Raw genomic sequence first — 20,665 nt, forward strand, 5'->3', positions numbered from 1 at the left:
TGCTTGGCTCCAGCTCTGAGGCCTCGGCTGCTGAAAGCAGGTATCTGGTTTGTTTGGGTTCTATAATTGTAACACTGTTGCGGTCCTGCTCACTCCAGCTCTGAGATCCCGGCTGGCTGAAAGCAGGGATCTGCGTTCTATAATTGTAACACTGTTGTGGTCCTGCTGGCTGAAGCCCGGATGGCTGAAAGCAGGTTACTGGGGTTTTGTTTAGCTTCTATATTTGTAACATTGTTTCTTAGAGTGCAAGCTCAGAGCCCAGTAGCAGCAGGCCCGGCAAGGAACATTGGCTTCCTCCGTCACTGGAGCAAGCAAGCCTCATGTTCACTTCAAGCTGCCTGGCTGCCGGCCACCATCTTGGTTGGCAGTTAATTTGCATATCGCCTGATTAGCCAATGGGAAGTGTAGTGGAGGTATGGCTAATTACCATGTTTGTCTATTATTAGATAGGATAACTGTTAATATCCTCTTCATGTTAAAGTATGAGTTTATCAAATGAACTAAATCATTGTTCCAACTGTCCAAGTTATACAGGCAGTTACATTATTAGCTTCAGTGTGCTGAATTTGTCTTTTCTGTCACACTGGCAGCTGCTTCATATTCTAACATAGCAAAGTATGATGTGTTTCCAAACCTGAATCACTCAGATATCATCATGAAGAAATAAAGCATCTTATCCTTTAAAAAACAAAAAAAAAGTAAGAACTTAAAGGACTGCTACAAGGAACCATAGGTTTTAAGAATTTTACTTTGAAGTTTTCTTTAGACACAGATATGATTAAGAAACCACCTATATGCATGCATATGAGCATAACCAATGGGCATAAACGGTGGGGGGGAGAGGCAGAGGTGAGGGCATGTGCTGGGAGGAGGGGACATCCAGGGAGAGGTCAATGGGAGGAAAAGGAGACTTATATAATACTTTAAACAATAAAGAATTAAATTTTTAAAAAAGAAAAGAAATTATGAGTCTGTAAATACTTGTAGATTTTTCTATTAATACATACAAGTAGATAATGCGAGTTGGCTCTATGATATTACCAGTGTCATATAAAAGTAAATGACTCCAAGGGAAATTAGGGCAGGCAAATATTTAATAAGAAGCACTCTTAATGAGACTATCTTTGTAGTTTGACCGTCTTCAAGTACTGTTTTTTGGACACAGCCCCCCTACACTTACCTTTTTATTATAAATACACATTTTCATCAAAACCTTCATTGCTTAAAAGATGTGTTTTAATCTATAGATTTATAGTTGACCTAAGCAAAAAAAAAAATGTATGCATATTTTTACTTCAGTTAAAGCAGTGTAAAAACACAAAGCTTGTCCATATTATGGTCTGCAGTATAAGTATTTGTATTCCAGATTTGTGGTGATGCTTTAAAATTAGATGACTTTATTTAAAACAATTACTCATCAAGTATATATTATTTCTAATTGGAAAAATTCATATATTTTCTTCAGATATTATATATTTATATTCAAATACTTAAAGTCTGATTTTAGGAAAAAGGAACTCATTATATATTTGAATATTAAGATAGTATTTTAATTAGTATTAAAATTAGTAAAAATTAAGCTATTTTTACTTTAAATTTATAAAATTGGATTTTTTAATCTGTAAATTTTTTTAGAGTTAAAGAGTCTGTATCTTTACAAAAAAAGTCTTGACCTAGTCCGAGAGGGTATAATGCTATGAGAAATAAGTCAGACAGAGAAAGACAAATACCATATGATTTCACTTATCTGTGGAATCTAAAACCCAAAAGAAACAAATAAAACAGAAACAAACTCATAGACACAGAGCACAAACTGATGATTGCCAGGTGAAAGGGTAGTTGGGGGCCTGGGTGAAAAAAGTAAAGGGATTAATAAGTTCAAGTTGGTAGTTACAAAATAGTCATGGGGGTAATATAGTCAGTAATCTTGTAATAACTATGTATAGTGTCAGGTGAGTATGAGACTTATTGGGGTATCACTTTATAAATGATATAAGTTATCTAACTACTGTACTGCCCACCTAATTCTATATAATAAAAAGCTAATGTGCAAATTGACCGAATGGCAGAATGACCGGTCGCTATGATGCACACTGACCACCAGGGGGCAGACACTCAATGCAGGAGCAGCCCCCTGGTGGTCAGTGCACTCCCACAGGGGGAGCGCTGCTCAGCCAGAAGCTTGGCTCACGGCTGGCGAGTGTAGCGGTGGTGGTGGGAGCCTCTTCTACCTCCACGGCAGCACAAAGGATGTCCAACTGCCGGTTTAGTCCCATTCCCAGCAGCGAGCAGGCCTAAGCCATCAGTGGGACACCCCCTGAGGGCATGAATTTTGTGCACCAGGCCTCTAGTGTAAAATAATATTGAATATCAACTGTAATTGAAAAAATTTAAAAAAATGTTCTCTAAGTCATTTCAGAAGACACCAATTTCTTATGTCCTTTACCTAAACTTATTACTCAGGTTTTAATACCTAAGGACCATTGTCTAGTTGCTAGATATTTCAAAACTATTTCACATGATTTTTTTTTAATATGTTTTTAGTAATTTCAGAGAAAGGAAGGGAGAGGAAGAGAGATAGAGACATCAATGATGAGAGAGAATCACTGATCAGCTGCACATCCTCCACTGGGGATCAAGCCCTCAACCCGGGCATGTGCCCTGACTGGGAATTGAACCCGCAACCTCCTGGGTAATAGGTCGATGCTCAACCACTGAGCTATGCCAGCCAGGCCATGATTTTTTTTAATGTCATTTTTTAAGCCATATGTTACAAAGAAGATGGTATTTTATTTTAGGAAACCTAATTTACTGATAAAATAACTCATCTTTCTCTTTTCTAATGAGTATTGTTTTCTTTTTTTCTTTTTCTCTGTTATAGGGATGTCTCAATGCTATTTGCCTTCATTAGTTTGCTTATTATGCTTCCCACTTGGTGGATTGTCTCTTCCTGGCTGGTATGGGGAGTGATTCTATTTGTTTATCTGATCATAAGAGCTCTGAGATTATGGAGGACAGCCAAACTACAATTAACCCTAAAAAAATACAATGGCCGTTTGGAAAATGCAGCAGCAAATAGCCGAGCTTTTACTAATCTTGTGAGAAAAGCTTTACGTCTCATTCAAGAAACTGAAGTCATTTCCAGAGGATTTACACTGTGAGTTCATTTTTTATTTTATTTTTAAATAATTCTTTTTTATTACATAGTTAAATTAGAATATTTACTACCTATTTTCATTTTTGTATTGCTTTTATAGGAAAAAAGTGGGTTTCTCTTTAGCACTTATTAAAGTCTATTAACTGCTCACTAAAGGAATAATATGTTAGATTTAATATGTAATATTATTCTGCTTATCTATTTTGAGAAACCAAAGTGCTTTGAGAATCATGATTATGTCTGTGTGTTACCTGTAATTTTATGAGATAATGTAGAAAGGGAACCTACCATTGAACCCAGCATACAGTTACCCAATAAATGCTTGTTTCCTTTACTTCCTGTCAGGTACTCTGTTTCCTCAGTTTAATTGATAGCTGTATCTGACATGAATTCATTTTGAAAACTCTTGCCCTGTATTAAAAATGTTCTTTAGGTAAATGTTAGTAGATATTATGGCACCAATATTGTCAGAATATCATGCAAGTAATGATGTTTCACATTCCCACGAGAAATTAAATATTCACCAGTCTAGCTGTAAGTGTATTAAGCTGCAGGTTATACTGGTTATTTATTCCATTATTAAAGGAAAAGTTATATTTACTCAACAGCAGTTTATTAGTTATAGAGCAGATGTCCTTCCTTCTGGCTCTCAAGCTTGATTGCAGTACACCAGACTGCCTGCTAAACACTAGCAGATGATGGTTGTATTATAGTGTATATGTAATAATTTATATAACATGTAACCTTTGCAATCTATAAGTGGGAGAAAGTATGATGAAGTATATGGTGAAGAATAATTATTGCTCTTAATTATCGTTATATCTGGAAAATTATGAAAAGGGGGAGCAGAAGACCCTTTGGTAGTCATCACATCTTTTACTGTGCTCTTCCCTAGAATAGTACTGAAATGATCTTGGCATAAAAGCTGTATTTGAAAAATCACGAACAGGGAAGTGGAAGAATCTCCAGTAGTCATCTCATTCTTCACTGTTGTGTTCCGAAACAGTATTTTAAACAATCCCAAGACATAAGAGATGTTTTATTACTTTTCTTTCTGCTCAATTCAAAATGGAACAGTCCTCGGTATTTGTTTATTTTTGTTCTTCCATTGTTCACTTCTTTTTGACTGAGCAGAGCAGTTTTTAAGTTATTTGAGTATCAAGATTTAAAAGTTAAAAATCACACTAAGAATAAGAGTGGCTTTTCATTCTTGACTTGCACAGGACTTTACTGAGAGAACTGACTGCTTAATGGTTACGCAAAGTGCTGTGTGTTTGTTCATTTAATGCTTGGGCATGCATAGAGGGTTCTGTGCTCTTGTCATTGTCCACCTTGTACAAACATATGTATAGAATAGGCATGGAGAGCTAAATTGGGTCAGTTAGACATGATTTGCCTCCAGATTTTGACTTCTATCTATTCAGATGCAGACAGGCAGAAGAAATGTTGGAAAAAATTATGCTTCACTTGTCTTCATCTAACTGGATAATTGATTGAAAAAATTATGAGCAATAATAGATCTTGAATCATAATATTTTTAGTTTTTAAAATTCATTCAGTAAATAAAATGGAGTACAAACAATAGTGCCATATATTGAAAAAAATGAGTACTGTTTTTGTTCTGCCTCTGTCTGCTCTAGCAAATAATTTAACCTTCTTTGCTTCATTCCTTTATTTTAAAATAAGCCAGCAGTCATTGTCCTGTGGTTGTTTTTTTAATAGATTTCCAATGCCTGAATATATTTTAGTTTGATTTAACATTTTTAAAGTTTTGAGTTAGATGTCTTATTTTACAAATGTGTGGTTATAGTATAAGAAATGTATAAATTCCAATATTTTGTTTTGCTATTGGGAGAGGTTAATGGTTAGGTGAAAAAAAAATACTCTTATCTAATAACTATTCATAGTTTCATTTATAAAAGCATAATGTATTATATGTCATTGTTTCAAATAGATACTCCCCACTTAGCTTTTGGAAAGTGCTATGAAATGTGCTTCCTCTTGAACAGTTTTGAGAGTAGCTATGCAACTACACAGTAACCTTTACTTTGCCTTTCTACTTGCATTCCCCTGTTGGCCACTGGTCCTGTTATCTTTCTGCGGCCCCTACTTCATTTTGAGTAGGTAAGTGCCAGTGGCAGCAGGTGGGTAAGTCATTTTACCCTACTTTTATGAATGTACAGAATGCATTCTGTACAAGTGGCCAAAAACACGATTAATGAACATATATGAATGCATATTAAGAATGTGAAAGTGTTTATAATTAAAGCTTTTATATTTACTGTAGATAAAGGCTTGGAAACTAAATGTAAAGTAGTACCACTTTAGTATGTTTTAGCAGGTAGAGTGTCTATATTAAAAAGTTTCATTTTTTTACATAAATATTCCTACATTTCTATATTTCAATTATAATGTTTTCGTTTCTTCATATCAGAGGAAGCCATTACTCTGAGATTTAAATTTTTCATTTGTCTTTTTCTGGTGACTATATATGTATCAGGGAAATGGCTATTTATGAGACCTGAGTGGGGTTACTGATAAACATTTTCTAATGAAAATCATGGAAAAGGATTTTTTTCTAAACTTAATAGAATTATGGATATAGGAAACAAAAACTTTAGAACACCTGTACAGTTGTATCACATTTTACTTTTCAAGTTTGCTTGACAGGGTCAGTGCTGCTTGCCCATTTAATAAAGCTGGACAGCATCCCAGTCAGCATCTCATCGGTCTTCGGAAAGCTGTCTACAGAACTGTAAGAGCCAACTTTCAAGCAGCAAGGCTGGCTACCCTATATATGCTGAAAAAATATCCTTTTTTGTCTAAATTTAACAATAAGATATGTTTCCAGAGTGCTGAATATAGATATTATAATTGCATCCTGTAAAGTTAACCGTAAACTGAAATTGCTTATTCTGAAGCTAATTTCCATCAGCACTTCTATTTTAAAACTGGAAATGTATTCAAAGGGGGAAAGGCAATAACAGACAAGAAGATAGTTGTTCTCTCATGTGATTCATTTTTAATAAGGAAAAAAACTTGAAATCTCTCCCTTTACTGGTCCAAAGAATAAATTCAAAAGACCTGGCTTTGCTGGGCCTGGCTTTTTTTTTTTTAAATTACTGAACATGGCAAATTTGTGTCATGACATCGAAATAAACTGGCAACAGGAAATCTTTCTCCTTTCACAAAACAAAGGCCCTAGAGTCAAATCGGCAATATTTAAATTTTGACCATATCAGTTATTGCCTAGGTGATCTTAAGCAAGTTTCTTAACTCTCTGTACCTTTCTTTATTCATTTTTAAAATGTCAATACTAACACAACCTTACTGTGTTTTTGTTGAAATCAAGTGAGTTAGTGCATATAGTGTTTAGATAGTGTCTGATACAGAGAATACATGACAATAAGTCAGTCACTTAAATTTACTAAATAAAAAAATTATTTCTATTAGTCAGGAAATAAAGGTATGTAATATATTTTATTTATGATTCATAAATAAATTATGAGTAAGTGGAATGCAAAGATTACTTTTGTAGGTTGACGCTCAACCATTGAGCCATGCTGGTTGGGCTGGGCAGTCTTAATGTACCTTGTATGTTTTATGAAGACTTTGTTGATTGCCTTAACCTAATTTAACCTACCCCCTGAACTCTGAGAGTGACAATGTAACCAACTACATCTGTGTGGTGCCTTTTAAGGAGCTGGGCCTTGGACTTAGTGAGGAGCAGATTTCAGAAGAGGAAGCACATAACCTTACAGATGGTTTCAGCCTGCCTGCATTGAAGGTAATCCACTGGTAGAATGGAAGGAAGGGCTGAGGAAGAGTTAGATGCTCTTGGATTGTGCCTGTGCTTTTTGAGCACAAATGGTGCACCTGTTCTCTTTTATTATTTGCTGATTACTATTACTGCAATAACCTTACTGATGTTTGTGAAGCTGCCTTTAAAATTGGAGAACATCATAAAGATTGGAAAAGAAGATCCTTATAGTTTGATATCAAAATACTCATAATTCTTTTTTTTTAACCCTCGGCCAAGGAATGAGAATATTTTTCCCATTGATCTTTTAGAGAGAGTAGAAGGGAGGAGAGAGAGAGAGAGAGAGACATTGATTTGAGAGAAACACATTGATTGGTTGCCTCCTACATATGGCCCGACCAGGGCCAGGATGGAGCCTACACCAAGGTACGTGCCCTTGACTAGAATCGAACCCAGGAACCTTTGGTCCACAGGCTGACACTCTATCCCCTGAGCCAAACCGACTAGGGCTCCATTTTGTCTTGAGACTGCATAAACTTCTACATCTTTAATTTTTCATATTCATATAAATGTTCTAAATCTGTTTGTTTTTCTTCTCTCTTACCTGAAATTTGCCTTGACTTATTCTTATCCTCATTCGAATCCATCTTACAACTTAAGCTAGAAACCTGCACACTAACCATCTTATCCCTCCTTTTACTCCTCACATCCGGTCTGTCATCATAATTTTGTGTCAGTTCTACCTTCAAAAGATATTTTAAATTCATCTATTTTTTCTGGGTTCTTCCCCACCATCCTACTCCTGAATGCCATCACCTTTTACCTGAGCTGCTTCAATAGTTTTCTTACAGGTTTTTTTAATTCCCTAAAGTTGTTTGTTTCAGAATGCAATTTGACATACAAAGTGCCTTTAAAATAATATATGCTTTGAATCAGTAATTCCACTTCTGCAAATCTTTCTTAAATAAATTATTCCAAATAGAATCAAGTTTTATGTACCAAGTTGCTTATTAGCTTTGTTTACAATAGCGGAAATGAACAGAGCCTAAATGCATAGCAATTAAGGAATAGTTGCATGAATTATGGTAAATCCACATGGTGGACCATTGTGTAGTAACTACAGTTTGCTTTTGAAGATTTTTTAAAAACTTGGGGAAATGTATGTTAAACCAGTGAAGCAATTAGCACACAAAAATGTATATACAGTATGGCCACAACTCTGTCTTTACAAAAAGACTAATAGAAAATACCAGGACACCAATAGCTACCCTTTAGGATGGTCACATTGTAGAAAATTCCATTTACTTCCAAATTCAGTACAATTTGAGATTCTTAAGAAAAAACAGGGATTTTGGAATTGAGCAGACCCAGGTTTATATTTTAGCTCTGACACTAACTTTTGACCTTGAATAAATTATTTGAATTTGCCTCAACTGTAAAAAGGGCCACCATACATACCTGCCCTACAAGGCGTTAAATGAGAAGACATATGAAATACCGACAGTGAAGCTTGTCATATAATGGGTACCATACACGGTAATAGCTATTATTGTTTACACTTTTGACATATTGTTTTTAAAAGCTTATTGAATCTTGGATTGTATTTCAGCTTAAGTATAGGCAGCAAAGAGAAAAAGTGACTCCCCTAGAGTCAGACTTTCCAGGTTTGACTCGTTCCATCACTTGACGGTGAATGTTTTCTTGAGCAAATCCCTGTTTCTGTGTTTATAAAAATGGGATGATCATAATGCTTACCTCTGAGGGATTTGATATTTGCCAGTTCAATGCCTGGGACAGAGTGATTAATAAATGTTAGCTGATTTTTTTAATTGCCTCTGATGGGATCTACTCTAAAATGTGAGGCTTGTTCTCTTTTATCTCCCCACCCTAATTCCAATACTGCTGGACCCCTTTTGCTCACTCATGTTGTTTTAAAGACTAACTTTAGTATTTTGATTTTTGCTTTATTTCGACATATAATTAATCTATAACCAAACTTCATGTATTGCATTCTGACCAGGAACATCAACCTCTGAAAGAAGCCTTATCTTGGACCTGTAGTGTATAAACTGCTGGAAACCCCTGTGACACTTAAAAATTGTATTTTGCCTTGTACATTTGCCATTGTACCCAAAAGAAAGTTTTTTTTAACAGATTTTGTATAAATTTTAAAAGAAAATTCTCAAAAGAGCAGCACTAATTAAAGATTTTTTTTTTATGTAGTGAAAGATGGTTTACAAATAAATCAGGACCTTTTGTTTTCTTCTGTAATTTTCATGGTGTCCATAAAGAAAATACATTTTGGATTTATTATTTTTTTTCACCTATTTTCCCTCAGGAAAACTTTGCAATCCTGAGAAGACATATAAAATATTTAGTACAGAGTCCTTATTCCTTCTTCTTATTGTTTAAATTTGTAACTAGTTTTTAAAGTTATTATGAAGTAATATATTTCCTGCTTTAAAAAATAAATCCATATTTTTAAAAAATGCTTTACATAAAAATTTCCCACCTGTCCATAAATTATGGTTATCCCCTCATCCAAAGGACAAACAAATATATATATATATATATATATAATTTTGAGTTTTGGTTTGATTGGATTATATGGTAGTGATTAAACAATAAATTAGTATTTTAAAAGTGGCAGTAAGCTATGCCCACTTGATTGTTTCAGTTGCTGTGACCAAAACTCTGGAATCATTCTTCATAACACTTTTCCTCCCATAAACAATTGGTCAAGAGATTTTGTCGGTTCTACTTTCACAATATATCCAGGGTCCAACTACTACTCACCTGATACCACTAACCACTGTGGTACAAGCTACCCCATTAACCCTTACCTGAATTATTATAATAACCTCCTAACTGGTCTCCACTTCTACTCTCACCTCCTTATCTTCTCTCAACACAGCAGCCAGAATGGGCTTGTTAAAGCATAATTCAGATCGTATAACTCTGCTGCTCAGAACCTTTCAGTGGCTCCTCATTTCTCTTAGAGTAAAAGCCAGAGCTACTTCAGTGCCTTCATCACTTACCACACTTCTCCTTGCTTACTGTACCCCAGTCACACTGACCCTGTTCCTCAGAAGTGCCAAGTCCTCTCCTACTAAATAACTGCAGTTGAACCTCCTGCTCCCTAGAATTCTCTTCCCTGATGATAGTTTCATGGCTTAATTCTGGATCTCACTTTTTTAGAGACATTCCTGGCCACCCCATCCCTCCACCTCCCTAGCCCCTATTACCTTCCCCCGTGTAAACACACATACAGTACACACTCGCTAGTCCCCTTCTCTGCTGTATTTTTCCTCATAGCACATCAACCAAGAAACTCTGTCTTTTACTTGTTATTATTTATCGCCCCCCGCCCCCGCACTTAAATATAAGCTCCATCAGGGCAAGGATTTTTTTAATTTTTCACTTTTGTTCAAAGCTATATTATCAGCATATAGAATAAAGCCTGATACATCATAAGTGCTCAAAAAATACTTGCTGAAAGAACCAATATAGGGATAAAGAAAATCATTATAGTCATGAATTTAATGGTTAAATAAGACCTATGAGGTAAGCTTGTTTATATTCAAGAATTCCTAGGTAAATGTCTTTAGCAATTTGGAAATTTGACCTTGCTTATTTATTTTTTTGACATTGCTATTTAAAAAAAAAAGTTCAATGGTAAAATAGGTTTACATTAAATTATCTTATTATTTGCCTAATTTTAATGTTCAGTTAATAAAACAATGTAAATAATGTTCACTTTCCTGGTTGTGAAAAATTGGAAATCTAAATTTGTTCATTCCTCTTTGTTGTATGCCAATTCTTGTTCATAATAGATTGTTTCCTCATGTTTGTTTCTTTGTTTTGGAGATATTATCCTCCTCTAGAATAGGACTATACCTACAGAAATCCTTTACTGCCTGAAGTCAGGGGTTGTCTCTCAAGAATGGGTTTTGGCCTTAGACAGTTTGGTTCAGTGGTTAGAGTGTCAGCCTTTGGACTGAAGGGTCATTGGTTTGATTCCAGTCAAGGGCATGTACCTTGGTTGCAGGCTCGATCCCCAACCTATCGGGGCATGTGCGAGAGACAGCCAATCAATGTGTCTCTCTCACATCAGTGTTTCTCTTTGTCTCACCCCCTCCCTTCCACTCTCTAAAAATCAATGCAAAAAATATCCTTGGGTAAGGATTAACAACAACAAAAGAAGGGGGTTTTAAATTTCTTGTGCTATCGCTTCTCGGCCTTTTGGCTAAGATCAAGTGTAGTAAATTTCTTGTGCTAGACACTCCTGAGTATAAACACTCAGGGACTGATTTTTATGTTATTTTTTAACTATTTCCTAGCCAAAACAATGGTGTAATTTTGAACCCCAAACTCTGGGCCCATCAATAACTCATTTCTTTGAACCTATATAGCTCTATCATTCCTACTGTTTTCATTTCTCCTTTGTGTAAAATTTTAAAATATTTAATATTTACTTCTAATACATGTGTCTCAATTTATCAACACTTTCCTTCTAGATTAGAACTGTACCATGTTATATTTTGGTATTTCCTGCTATATTGGGATCAGAAGTTCCCATGTGCAATGACTACATAATTTGATATAAAATTCTTGGCTAATCTTAGAGTTAATTCAAGCTCAACTATATCCATTACTTATGATAAAGTGGAAAATTTAAACTAGAAGTTAAATTTGTAGTTTGTTTTGAATGTTGGCCAATATTTTTTATTGATCTAGTTCTTTTTTTCTTTTTTTTTAGGTTTTGTTCCAACTCTGGGTAGCACAGAGCTCAGAGTTCTTCAGACGGTTAGCCCTATTACTTTCTACAGCCAATGCCCCTCCTGGGCCCTTACTTACTCCAGCACTTTTGCCTCATCATATTTTATCTGATGTGACTCAGGGTCTACCTCATGCTCATTCTGCCTGCTTGGAAGAGCTTAAGCGCAGCTATGAGTTTTATCGATACTTTGAAACTCAGCACCAGTCAGTACCCCAGCGTTTATGCAAAACTCAACAGAAGTCAAGAGAACTGAATAATGTTCATACAGCAGTACGCAGTCTGCAGCTCCATCTGAAAGCATTGCTGAATGAGTAAGTTTAGAAGCTATATAAGGAAATGTCCCCATGGTTAGCAAGCTTCGCTCTTGGGCTATTGTGGTTCTTGGCTTGTGTCCTAGCTAGAGAGAAGCAGCAAAATGGAGACATAAGCATGAAAGATGGTTTATACTTACAAACAGAGCAGAGAAGCATGATTTATAAGTACTATAATTCGGTACATTTATAATTTTTACTTTTCTTGATTTCAACAGACAACCTAGAAAAATAGGACAAAAGCAGATGTTCATTCTGTTTGAGAGCTGCAATGGAGAAGTTTACGAAGAATGAGTTTAACTCCCTTTAGGTAGGGCTCTTAAACTGGAGCCTGCACTCTAGGAGAATATCTGCCAACACTGGAAAAATAAATTATAAGAGGCGTTTTATATATATAGTTAAAGAATAACACATTGCTATTTTCTAAATAAATTCAACAGATTTGGACTCTTTTTCCATAGCATAGGACATGTTTTTTGGCCCCAGTTAGATAATACAATGTAGGGTCCATATTAGGTGATCTACTTTGCATGGAATTGCTGGCACTCTGCCTTGGTAGCAGGTATGGTGCAGAAGACAGACTTGTAGTAGGGACTGGATCAGACGAATGGTTGGGTTCATGTTGTGCTGGCAATCAGGAAGGTCATCGGAATTTAATGGGTTGATATGATCATAGTTTAGGTACTTTATCCTGGATACCAGGCAAGAAGTGGAAGGGAGAGGCCATTAATCAGTTTTGTAAGACCAAAAATAAAAATGAGTCAAAAAGGCTTGAAGTCTCAGTAAAATTAAAAGGCTGGTTTACAGGACTGAAGAAGGATATGGTGTACAAAGATAGGAAGTTAAGGTCATAAAGACATTTTGAGAAAAGTTTCCACTCATCAGTTTAAGGTCTGGCATTAGGTATATAAGGCTGATGTAAAGGTTAGGGCAGGAGTGGGCAAACTTTTTGACTCGAGGGCCACAATGGGTTCTTAAACTGGACCGGAGGGCCGGAACAAAAGCATGGATGGAGTGTTTGTGTGAACTAATATAAATTCAAAGTAAACATCATTACATAAAAGGGTACGGTCTTTTTTTTTTTTTTTTTTTTTTTTTAGTTTGATTCATTGCAAAGGGGCCGGATCCGGCCCGCGGGCCGTAGTTTGCCCAGGGCTGGGATAGGGCATAAGGAAAAATTAAGACACTATGAGGCAGGACTGTTCCAGTGGTCTGTAGCACCTATTCCAAGAAAGCGGGTGAATGCTAACCTGACTCAGCTCTGTCTGCCACAGGGAATATGGGAGGTAAGGCAGTCTTAAGGTGAGTGGGTGAAAAAGGTTGAATCATCATCAGAGGAAATATAATAAAAGGCTAATATGCAAATCGACCGAACAACGGAACGACCAGTCGCTCTGATGCACTGACCACCAAGGGCAGATGCTCAACGCAGGAGCTGCCCCCTGGTGGTCAGTGCACTCCCACAGTGAGAGTGCAGCTCAGTCACAAGCTGGGCTCACAACTGGCGAGCACAGTGGCAGTGGCGGGAGCCTCCACGGCAGCACTAAGGATGTCTGACTGACGGCTTAGGCCCGCTCTCCATGGTCCTCTAGTATATTATAATGAGAGAAGGTGGCTTAGGGAAGGAAGAGTGCTACACTGTACAGATATGAAAATGAAAAAGAGGGCTTTGTACCTTTGTCAGGAGTTGTGGATTATGATGGGAAATATGTTCTCTATTTAAAAATGAAATATTCTATATCTTAACTAGAGAGTATACCAGTCTTTAGCTATCATATATGAATTGCTCTATAGACTGCTACAACCTTGAAATGTCATCTAAAATTGTGTTTCACTCCTTTGCCCCTGTTCCCTTTGCTATTCCCACTCTCACTTTCTTACATGAGGACATTAACCCTTTAACTGTTCTTCCTCCAGAGTGCTCACGGCTAGATGGTTCCTGAGGCATATATTTGCTTTCTCACTTAACTAAAAATCTTAACTGGTTTCAGAATATAGCTGCTTAGACTGAAGTCTATATAAAACATTCTGTAAAAAAGGTCTGCCATAATCTGACTACAGTCTGCTTTTCTGTCTTGATTTCTCCTTTTCCTTCAGTCCAGCCAAACTGTATAAATTGCCATATGCCCACAGGGAATATGGGAGATAAGGTAGAGTGACCTTCCTCATCTTTTGTACATGCTTCAATTTTATCCCTCCTTCACTGCTCCCTCAAAAGGACCTCTTCCTTAGCTACTCCCTATCTGTCCCATTGCTGGTAGCAATGTTCCCCTCTTCTGAATTCTTATAACACTATCTTTATCTCTCTGTGGTATACTTTTGTGCCTGGATTCAACCCAGGTTTACAACTTATCAGCTGTATGACTCAGCAAGTTTCTTCAACTCTCTGGACCTAATTTCTCATCTGTAAATGCAATAAAATGTTATGACTTTTTATGATAATTGTATTTTATACATATGTATAATTTATCTGATTCATTATTTTTCTTGTAAATAGAAGATGGGTTTAACTTGTCCTTTCAGTTCATGCCTAGTATATATGCAAGCAATATTTGTGGGATAAATATATGACACTGTTTATAAGCTTTTTTAAAAAGTGTTATAAAATACACGTAACATAAAATTTACCCTTCAATCATTTTTAACAATACAGTTCAAGGCGTTAAGTATATTCACATTGTTGTACAACCATCACTACCTTCCATCTCCAAAACATTTTTAAACTTCTAAGCTTATTTCTTAAATAGGCCTTATAAATGATAAATTTTCCATTTTATGTTTTAGAAATCTCCATGGTGAAACTGTTTTTCTTTATTACTAAGGGTAATAATTCTTGAAGATGAACTTGAAAAGCTTGTTTGTACTAAAGAAACACAAGAACTAGTGTCAGAAGCTTATCAAATCCTGGAACAGAAATTAAAGTTGATTCAGCCCCATGTTCAAGCAAGCAACAATTGTTGGGAAGAGGCCATTTCTCAAGTGGACAAACTGCTACGAAGAACTACAGATATAAAAGGTACCTGAGAGAGATTTCTTCCATATATTCCTCTGCAGTTAGGATTTTATTAGGTGTATTTCTTCTCTATGATGAAACTCACTTGGCAAGCCTTCTTAGTTTACTAAAGAAAAAGTTGAACTTATATGGCCCTGGCTGGTGTAGCTCAGTTGGTTGGAGTGTCTTCCTGTATACCAAAAGGTGGCGGGTTTAATTCCTCGTCAAGGCACTTGCCTATGTTTTGGGTTTAGTTGTGGGAGACAACTGATCTATGTTTCTAATTTTTTTAAGTTGAACTTATATGTACAAATTAACACTGAATATAAAGTCTTGGCTCTTACTAATAAGAAAAACAGCCCTAGCCAGTTTGGTTCAGTGGATAGAGCATCAGCCTGCAGACTGAAGGGATAGATTTTAATAATATTATTTATTATTAGAACTTCCAGAATCTCTTTTCCAATTAAGGGTAATGATGATTTTGATATTCATGGGCCAGAAATTGAGTTTTGCTTCTAAGATGAAATTCTTACTTTAGTTATTCAGAAATTTTATGCAAGTGTTATAATAGGTAGCACTATGTATTTGTTATTAGGGGTCTAAAATGTATTAAGTACCATTATTTAAGAGTAATACTGCTAGGTAAAAAGATAGTCTTGAAATCCTCCACAAACCTGCTTTCATTTAACCCAGATTTTATACTTTGTTTTACTGATCTCACCAATTTCATTGTAAATGTTTGGAATATTAATTTTTAAAATTTGCTATAAATTGCGTTTATCCCTTCCACCTTTATGATGAAGTTAATAACAGAAATTGTATTTCTGCCAAAGATGATTGATGCTTTATTATTCTGTTTCATTGTTTTGTTTACAGCTAAATCTGTAATACTTTAATGTCTTAAATATGTTGAATAAGTCCTTAGATAGTAAAAGTATTTCCTTTGAAAAAAGAAAATGTTAATAGTACCAATAGATTTCCTTTATGTCTCAAATATAAATAGTGAGTAATTTTTCCTGCCAAGGATAATTTTGCCAAGGATTTTTAAAAAATATATTTTTACTGATTTCAGAGCGGAAGGGAGAGGGAGCTAGAAACATCCTCCTATATAATAAAGGGCTAATATGCAAATCAACCGAACAGCAGAATGACCGTTTGCTATGATGCACACTGACCACCAGGGGGTAGGCACTCAACACAGGAGCTGTCCCCTGGTGGTCAGTGCACTCCCAAAAGGAGAGTGCCGCTCAATCAGAAGCCGGGCTCATGGCTGGCAACCGCAGCGGCAGTGGCAGGAGCCTCTTCCAACTCCTCAGCAGCGCTAAGGATGTCCTTCTGCCAAGTGGGCCTAAGTCTTCAGTCGGACATCCCCCAAGGGTTCCCAGACTGCAAGAGGGTGCAGGCTAGGCTGAGGAACTACCCGCCCCCCCCACACACACAATTGCACGATTTTTGTGCACTAGCCCTCTAGTCAGTGATAAGAGAGAATCATCGATCAGCTGCCTCCTGCATGCCCCCTACTAGGGATCGAGCCTGCAACCAGGTTCATAGGTTGGCATTCAATCAATGAGCCACACTGGCCGGGCTTGCCAAGGATTTTTAATCAGTGCAGATATTTATGCATTTAAACTTTTTGAAATGACCCAAGTCTAGAGCTTTTGAGTACATTTTCTATAATTTGAATTACCATTGGGTATTAAAAGATGCATCGCACTCACTTCTCCTTAGCATACTCTGAGATGTTGAATCTTAGTCACTCACTTAAATATGATTGTTATAACTGTCTCCAATGCATTGGGCAAGTGATAAAGCAATTTCTTAATTATGCTCTGTATATGTGGCTTTTGCTCTATATAATAATGATATGAATAGAAGTAATTCACAAACTTTTCTCACTAAAATGCTCATAGTGGCCATAGCTACACAACTTTAAATGTTTGTTTGAGCCCTGGCTGGTTTGGCTCAGTGGATGGAGCGTCGGCCTGTGGACTGAAGGGTTTCAGGTTCTATTCCAGTCAAAGGCATGTACCTTGATTAGGGGCACATCCCTAATAGAGGGTGTGCAGGAGGCAGCTGATCGATATTTCTGACTCTCTATCCCCCTCCCTTCCTCTCTGTAAAAAATCAATAAAGTATATTTTTAAAATATAAAAATAAAATGTTCATTTGAGCCTTAGCTGGGTGGCTCAGTTGGTTGGAGCATCATCCTGTACACCAAAAGGATGTGGGTTCAATTTCTGGTCATAACTAGGTTGCGGGTTCGATCCCTGGTTGGGGTGCATATGGGAGATAACTGATCAGTTTCTCTTTCACATTGTGGTTTCCCTCTTTCTCTCCATTCCTCTCTCTCTAAAATCAATTTTTCAAAAGGACATATATTCAGGTGAGGATTTAAAAAAATGTTCATTTGCATTTTTTAGATGCAGGTGCTTTAGTTAGCTGTATCTTGTAAAGTTACTTCAAAATTACAGGAATATCACAAGAATAGTTCACAGTACTCTTCATCCAGATTCCCCAGTTGTTGACATTCTAACACATTTGCCTTATCTATGTATCTATATGTGAATTCCTTTGGTGATATTATTCTTAACCATTTGAGAGTAAGATGCAGAAATGAAACCTCATTACCTATAAATACTTCTGTTTGCATTTTTCTAATGTCCAGGTCCAGATCACACATGGCATTTAGTTTTGGTGATCTTTATTCTCTTTTAGCCTTTCTTCTCTTTCATTATAAGTATTTTGTGAAAATAATACTTTATGATTATATAAATACCCTTTCCTCATCAAAATTTTTCCCACTGTTAAGCATACACTCACCAAATGACTCAGTAATATTATTCCTAGATATTTACCCTAGAGACATAAAAGCTTAATGTTCACACAAAAACCTATACACAAATATATATTTATAGTGGCTTTATTCATAATCACTAAAACCTAAAAGAAGCTTGTGCCCTTCTGCTCGTGAATAAATAAATTGTTACATCCATCCATATAACTGACTACTACTCGGCAATAAAAAAAGAAATAAACTGATACATCAATAAGATGGAGGAGCCTAGCCAGTTTGGCTCAGTGGACAGAGCTTTGGTCCGCAGACTGAAGGGTCTCGGGTTTGCGTCCAGTCAAGTGCATATATCTCAGTTGCAGACTTGATCCTTGGCCCTGGTCAGGGCACATGTGGAAGGCAACCAATCGATGTGTCTCTCTTACATTGACATTTCTATCCTCTCTGTCTCTCCCCTTCCCACTCTCTCTAAAATAAAACAACAACAAAAAGATCGATGGAAGAATATTCTTGGTGAGGATTAACAAAAAAATAATGAGATGGAGGAGTCTCTAATGCATTATGCTAATCAAAAGAAGCCAGACTTAAATCACCATATACTATATGATACCATTTATATGACATTCTTAAAATAGTAAATTTTAATAGGAACAGAATACACATCAATGATTACTAGGGATTAGATATGGAAGGAGGAATATGGTATAAAGAGGCAGTATAAATAAATGTTTTGAGGTGAAGGAACTGTTCGGTATTTTGGTTGTTAATCAGATATTCACTCATTTCTGTGTGGCCTGTTTCTTTTTAAGGCAAACCTGAAATAGCATGTGAAAGCCCACGCTGTACTGTGGTACCCGTGCTGCAGCCTACTCTACACATTGCAGACAAAGATCCAATCCCTGAGGAGCAGGTAAGGGTGAAAATTGCTTGTTTCCCATAAAGAAGAGTTGCACATGTGAAACTTACCTATTGCTCTCTGTAAGTGACATTGTAGAATTTATGTTTCTAATGAGCTTCAAAATCACAATATAATGTATTGAATATATATCAAATCATTAGTTCTTAGTGCCTTGGCAAAGGTACCTTTCTGAGATACTGAAAATGTTTTTATCTTGATCTACCACCATGTATACATATCTAAAAATTTTATACATTCATCTTATGCATTTGACTGCATTTATGTTATGTCTCACTTTCGATATTGACAAAGATTTCTTTTGCTCAAGAAGTTTTCCTTAGATCATATAGTCTATTCAGTATCCTTAATTGCAAAGGGAAATCAACTCTACTTAGTTTAACAAAGAATAAATTTTTTAAAAAAACATTAGATAGCCCTAACCAGTTTAGTTCATGGATAGAGCGTCAGCCTGCGGACTGAAAAGTCTTAAGTTCAATTCCGGTCAAGGGCACGTACCTTGGTTGCGGGCACATTCCCAGTAGGAGGTGTGCAGGAGGCAGCTGATCAATGTTTCTCTCTCATCAGTGTTTCTAACTCTCTATCTCTCTCCCTTCTTCTCTGTAAAAAATCAATAAAATATATTTTTTTAAAATAATAAATTATAAACATTAGATACCTCACGGAACATTCAGAGGGCCAGGTAATCAGGCTTGAACCAGGGCTGGGGTAAAAAGCTAAAATCACTCAAAAGAACTTTTACAGTGGCAACACCACTGTAAGTCACTGGGCACAGACATTGCCACTTGCTCCTTCAATGCTACCTTCAGAACTTCTGCCTCTGGAAACTTTTTTGCCACCATTCTTACCAGAGTGGATTCCATGAAATGCCTGCTTCTTTTATAACATACTTCTGAATCAGATCTGATCCAGATATATCTGATTAGAGGATCTCAGTTGTTTGTCTGAACCATAACTGCAAGGGAGTCTGGGTAAGCAGGGATCCTTCCATCTGCCTTAGTGATATGGAGAGCCATAGATGAGGTGTTCCACAATCCTAGGAATAGTGTTCAGACTTCCTGGGACCTCAGAAAGCACCACAAATTCTACCATAAGAGGACTAACATACCTGACCACCTCCCCAACCACCAGCCGGGCTAATTTTGATTGGTTTTGACAGAGCTAATCACTGTAACCTTTACTAGATCTGTAGAATGGTATCAAAGTAGAAAAATAACGATTGAGTTATTAAACTTCCCTACTTAAAACCCTTTATAGTATCAAATAAAGTTTTTTTAAGATGTCCACTTATCTATGTTTGCTTTGTTTGCCCAACTGTGTTTTACTGACCTGTGCTAAGAGTCCTCCTTTTTTAATCTTGGAGAAGGGTAGGTGCAAATAAATAAATACTGCTAGAAAATCATCTGCTTGAAGTAAAGTTCTTTTTCTTTTATTCATTTTCAGGAATTAGAAGCTTATGTAGATGATTTAGATATGGACAGTGATTTAAGAAAGGATGATTTTTATTACTTGTCTCAAGAAGACAGAGAGAGACAGAAGCGTGAGCATGAAGAATCCAAGAGGGTACTCCAAGAATTAAAATCTGTGCTGGGATTCAAAGCATCAGAGGCAGAAAGGCAGAAGTGGAAGCAACTTCTATTTAGTGATCACGGTAAGCACTGACTTCAGAGTAAAAGGTTATTTCAGTGTAGGGGATTTTGCTTTAACTGAATCTTATTTTGGTTACAGAATTCTTATGACTCTAATTTTAGGGATCCACCAGTAAGTATAGTACTTTTTCTTCTAGATACAAAATCCATTTGTTCAATTAAAGAGTAGGTATGTAATGAAATGGAATATAAAAATCACACTTTTCATCAGTTATTTGATTTTTTGACTGAATTTGTTTTGGAATGGACAGTGAGTTGAATAAATTAGAGTGTTTTTAAATTTTATGTATTTGAGATTCTAAACTTTGT

At 36.3% G+C, this 20,665-nt stretch overlaps 1 protein-coding gene across 2 annotated transcripts in view; it reads left to right on the plus strand.

Moving 5' to 3' along the window:
- Positions 1-20,665, plus strand: part of VEZT (vezatin, adherens junctions transmembrane protein) — a 69,696-nt gene that overhangs the window by 43,970 nt on the left and 5,061 nt on the right. For both annotated transcript variants that reach the window (XM_006757616.2, XM_015559979.1), the window contains exons 5-11: positions 2,882-3,157; positions 5,828-5,965; positions 6,797-6,944; positions 11,677-12,008; positions 14,831-15,024; positions 18,601-18,701; positions 20,151-20,358. In XM_006757616.2, the coding sequence (XP_006757679.2) occupies positions 2,882-3,157; positions 5,828-5,965; positions 6,797-6,944; positions 11,677-12,008; positions 14,831-15,024; positions 18,601-18,701; positions 20,151-20,358 (1,397 nt within the window). The remainder of the gene's footprint in view (positions 1-2,881; positions 3,158-5,827; positions 5,966-6,796; positions 6,945-11,676; positions 12,009-14,830; positions 15,025-18,600; positions 18,702-20,150; positions 20,359-20,665) is intronic.

The sequence above is a fragment of the Myotis davidii genome, unplaced genomic scaffold (genome assembly GCF_000327345.1).
Source record: "Myotis davidii unplaced genomic scaffold, ASM32734v1 scaffold13, whole genome shotgun sequence".
NCBI lineage: Eukaryota > Metazoa > Chordata > Mammalia > Chiroptera > Vespertilionidae > Myotis > Myotis davidii.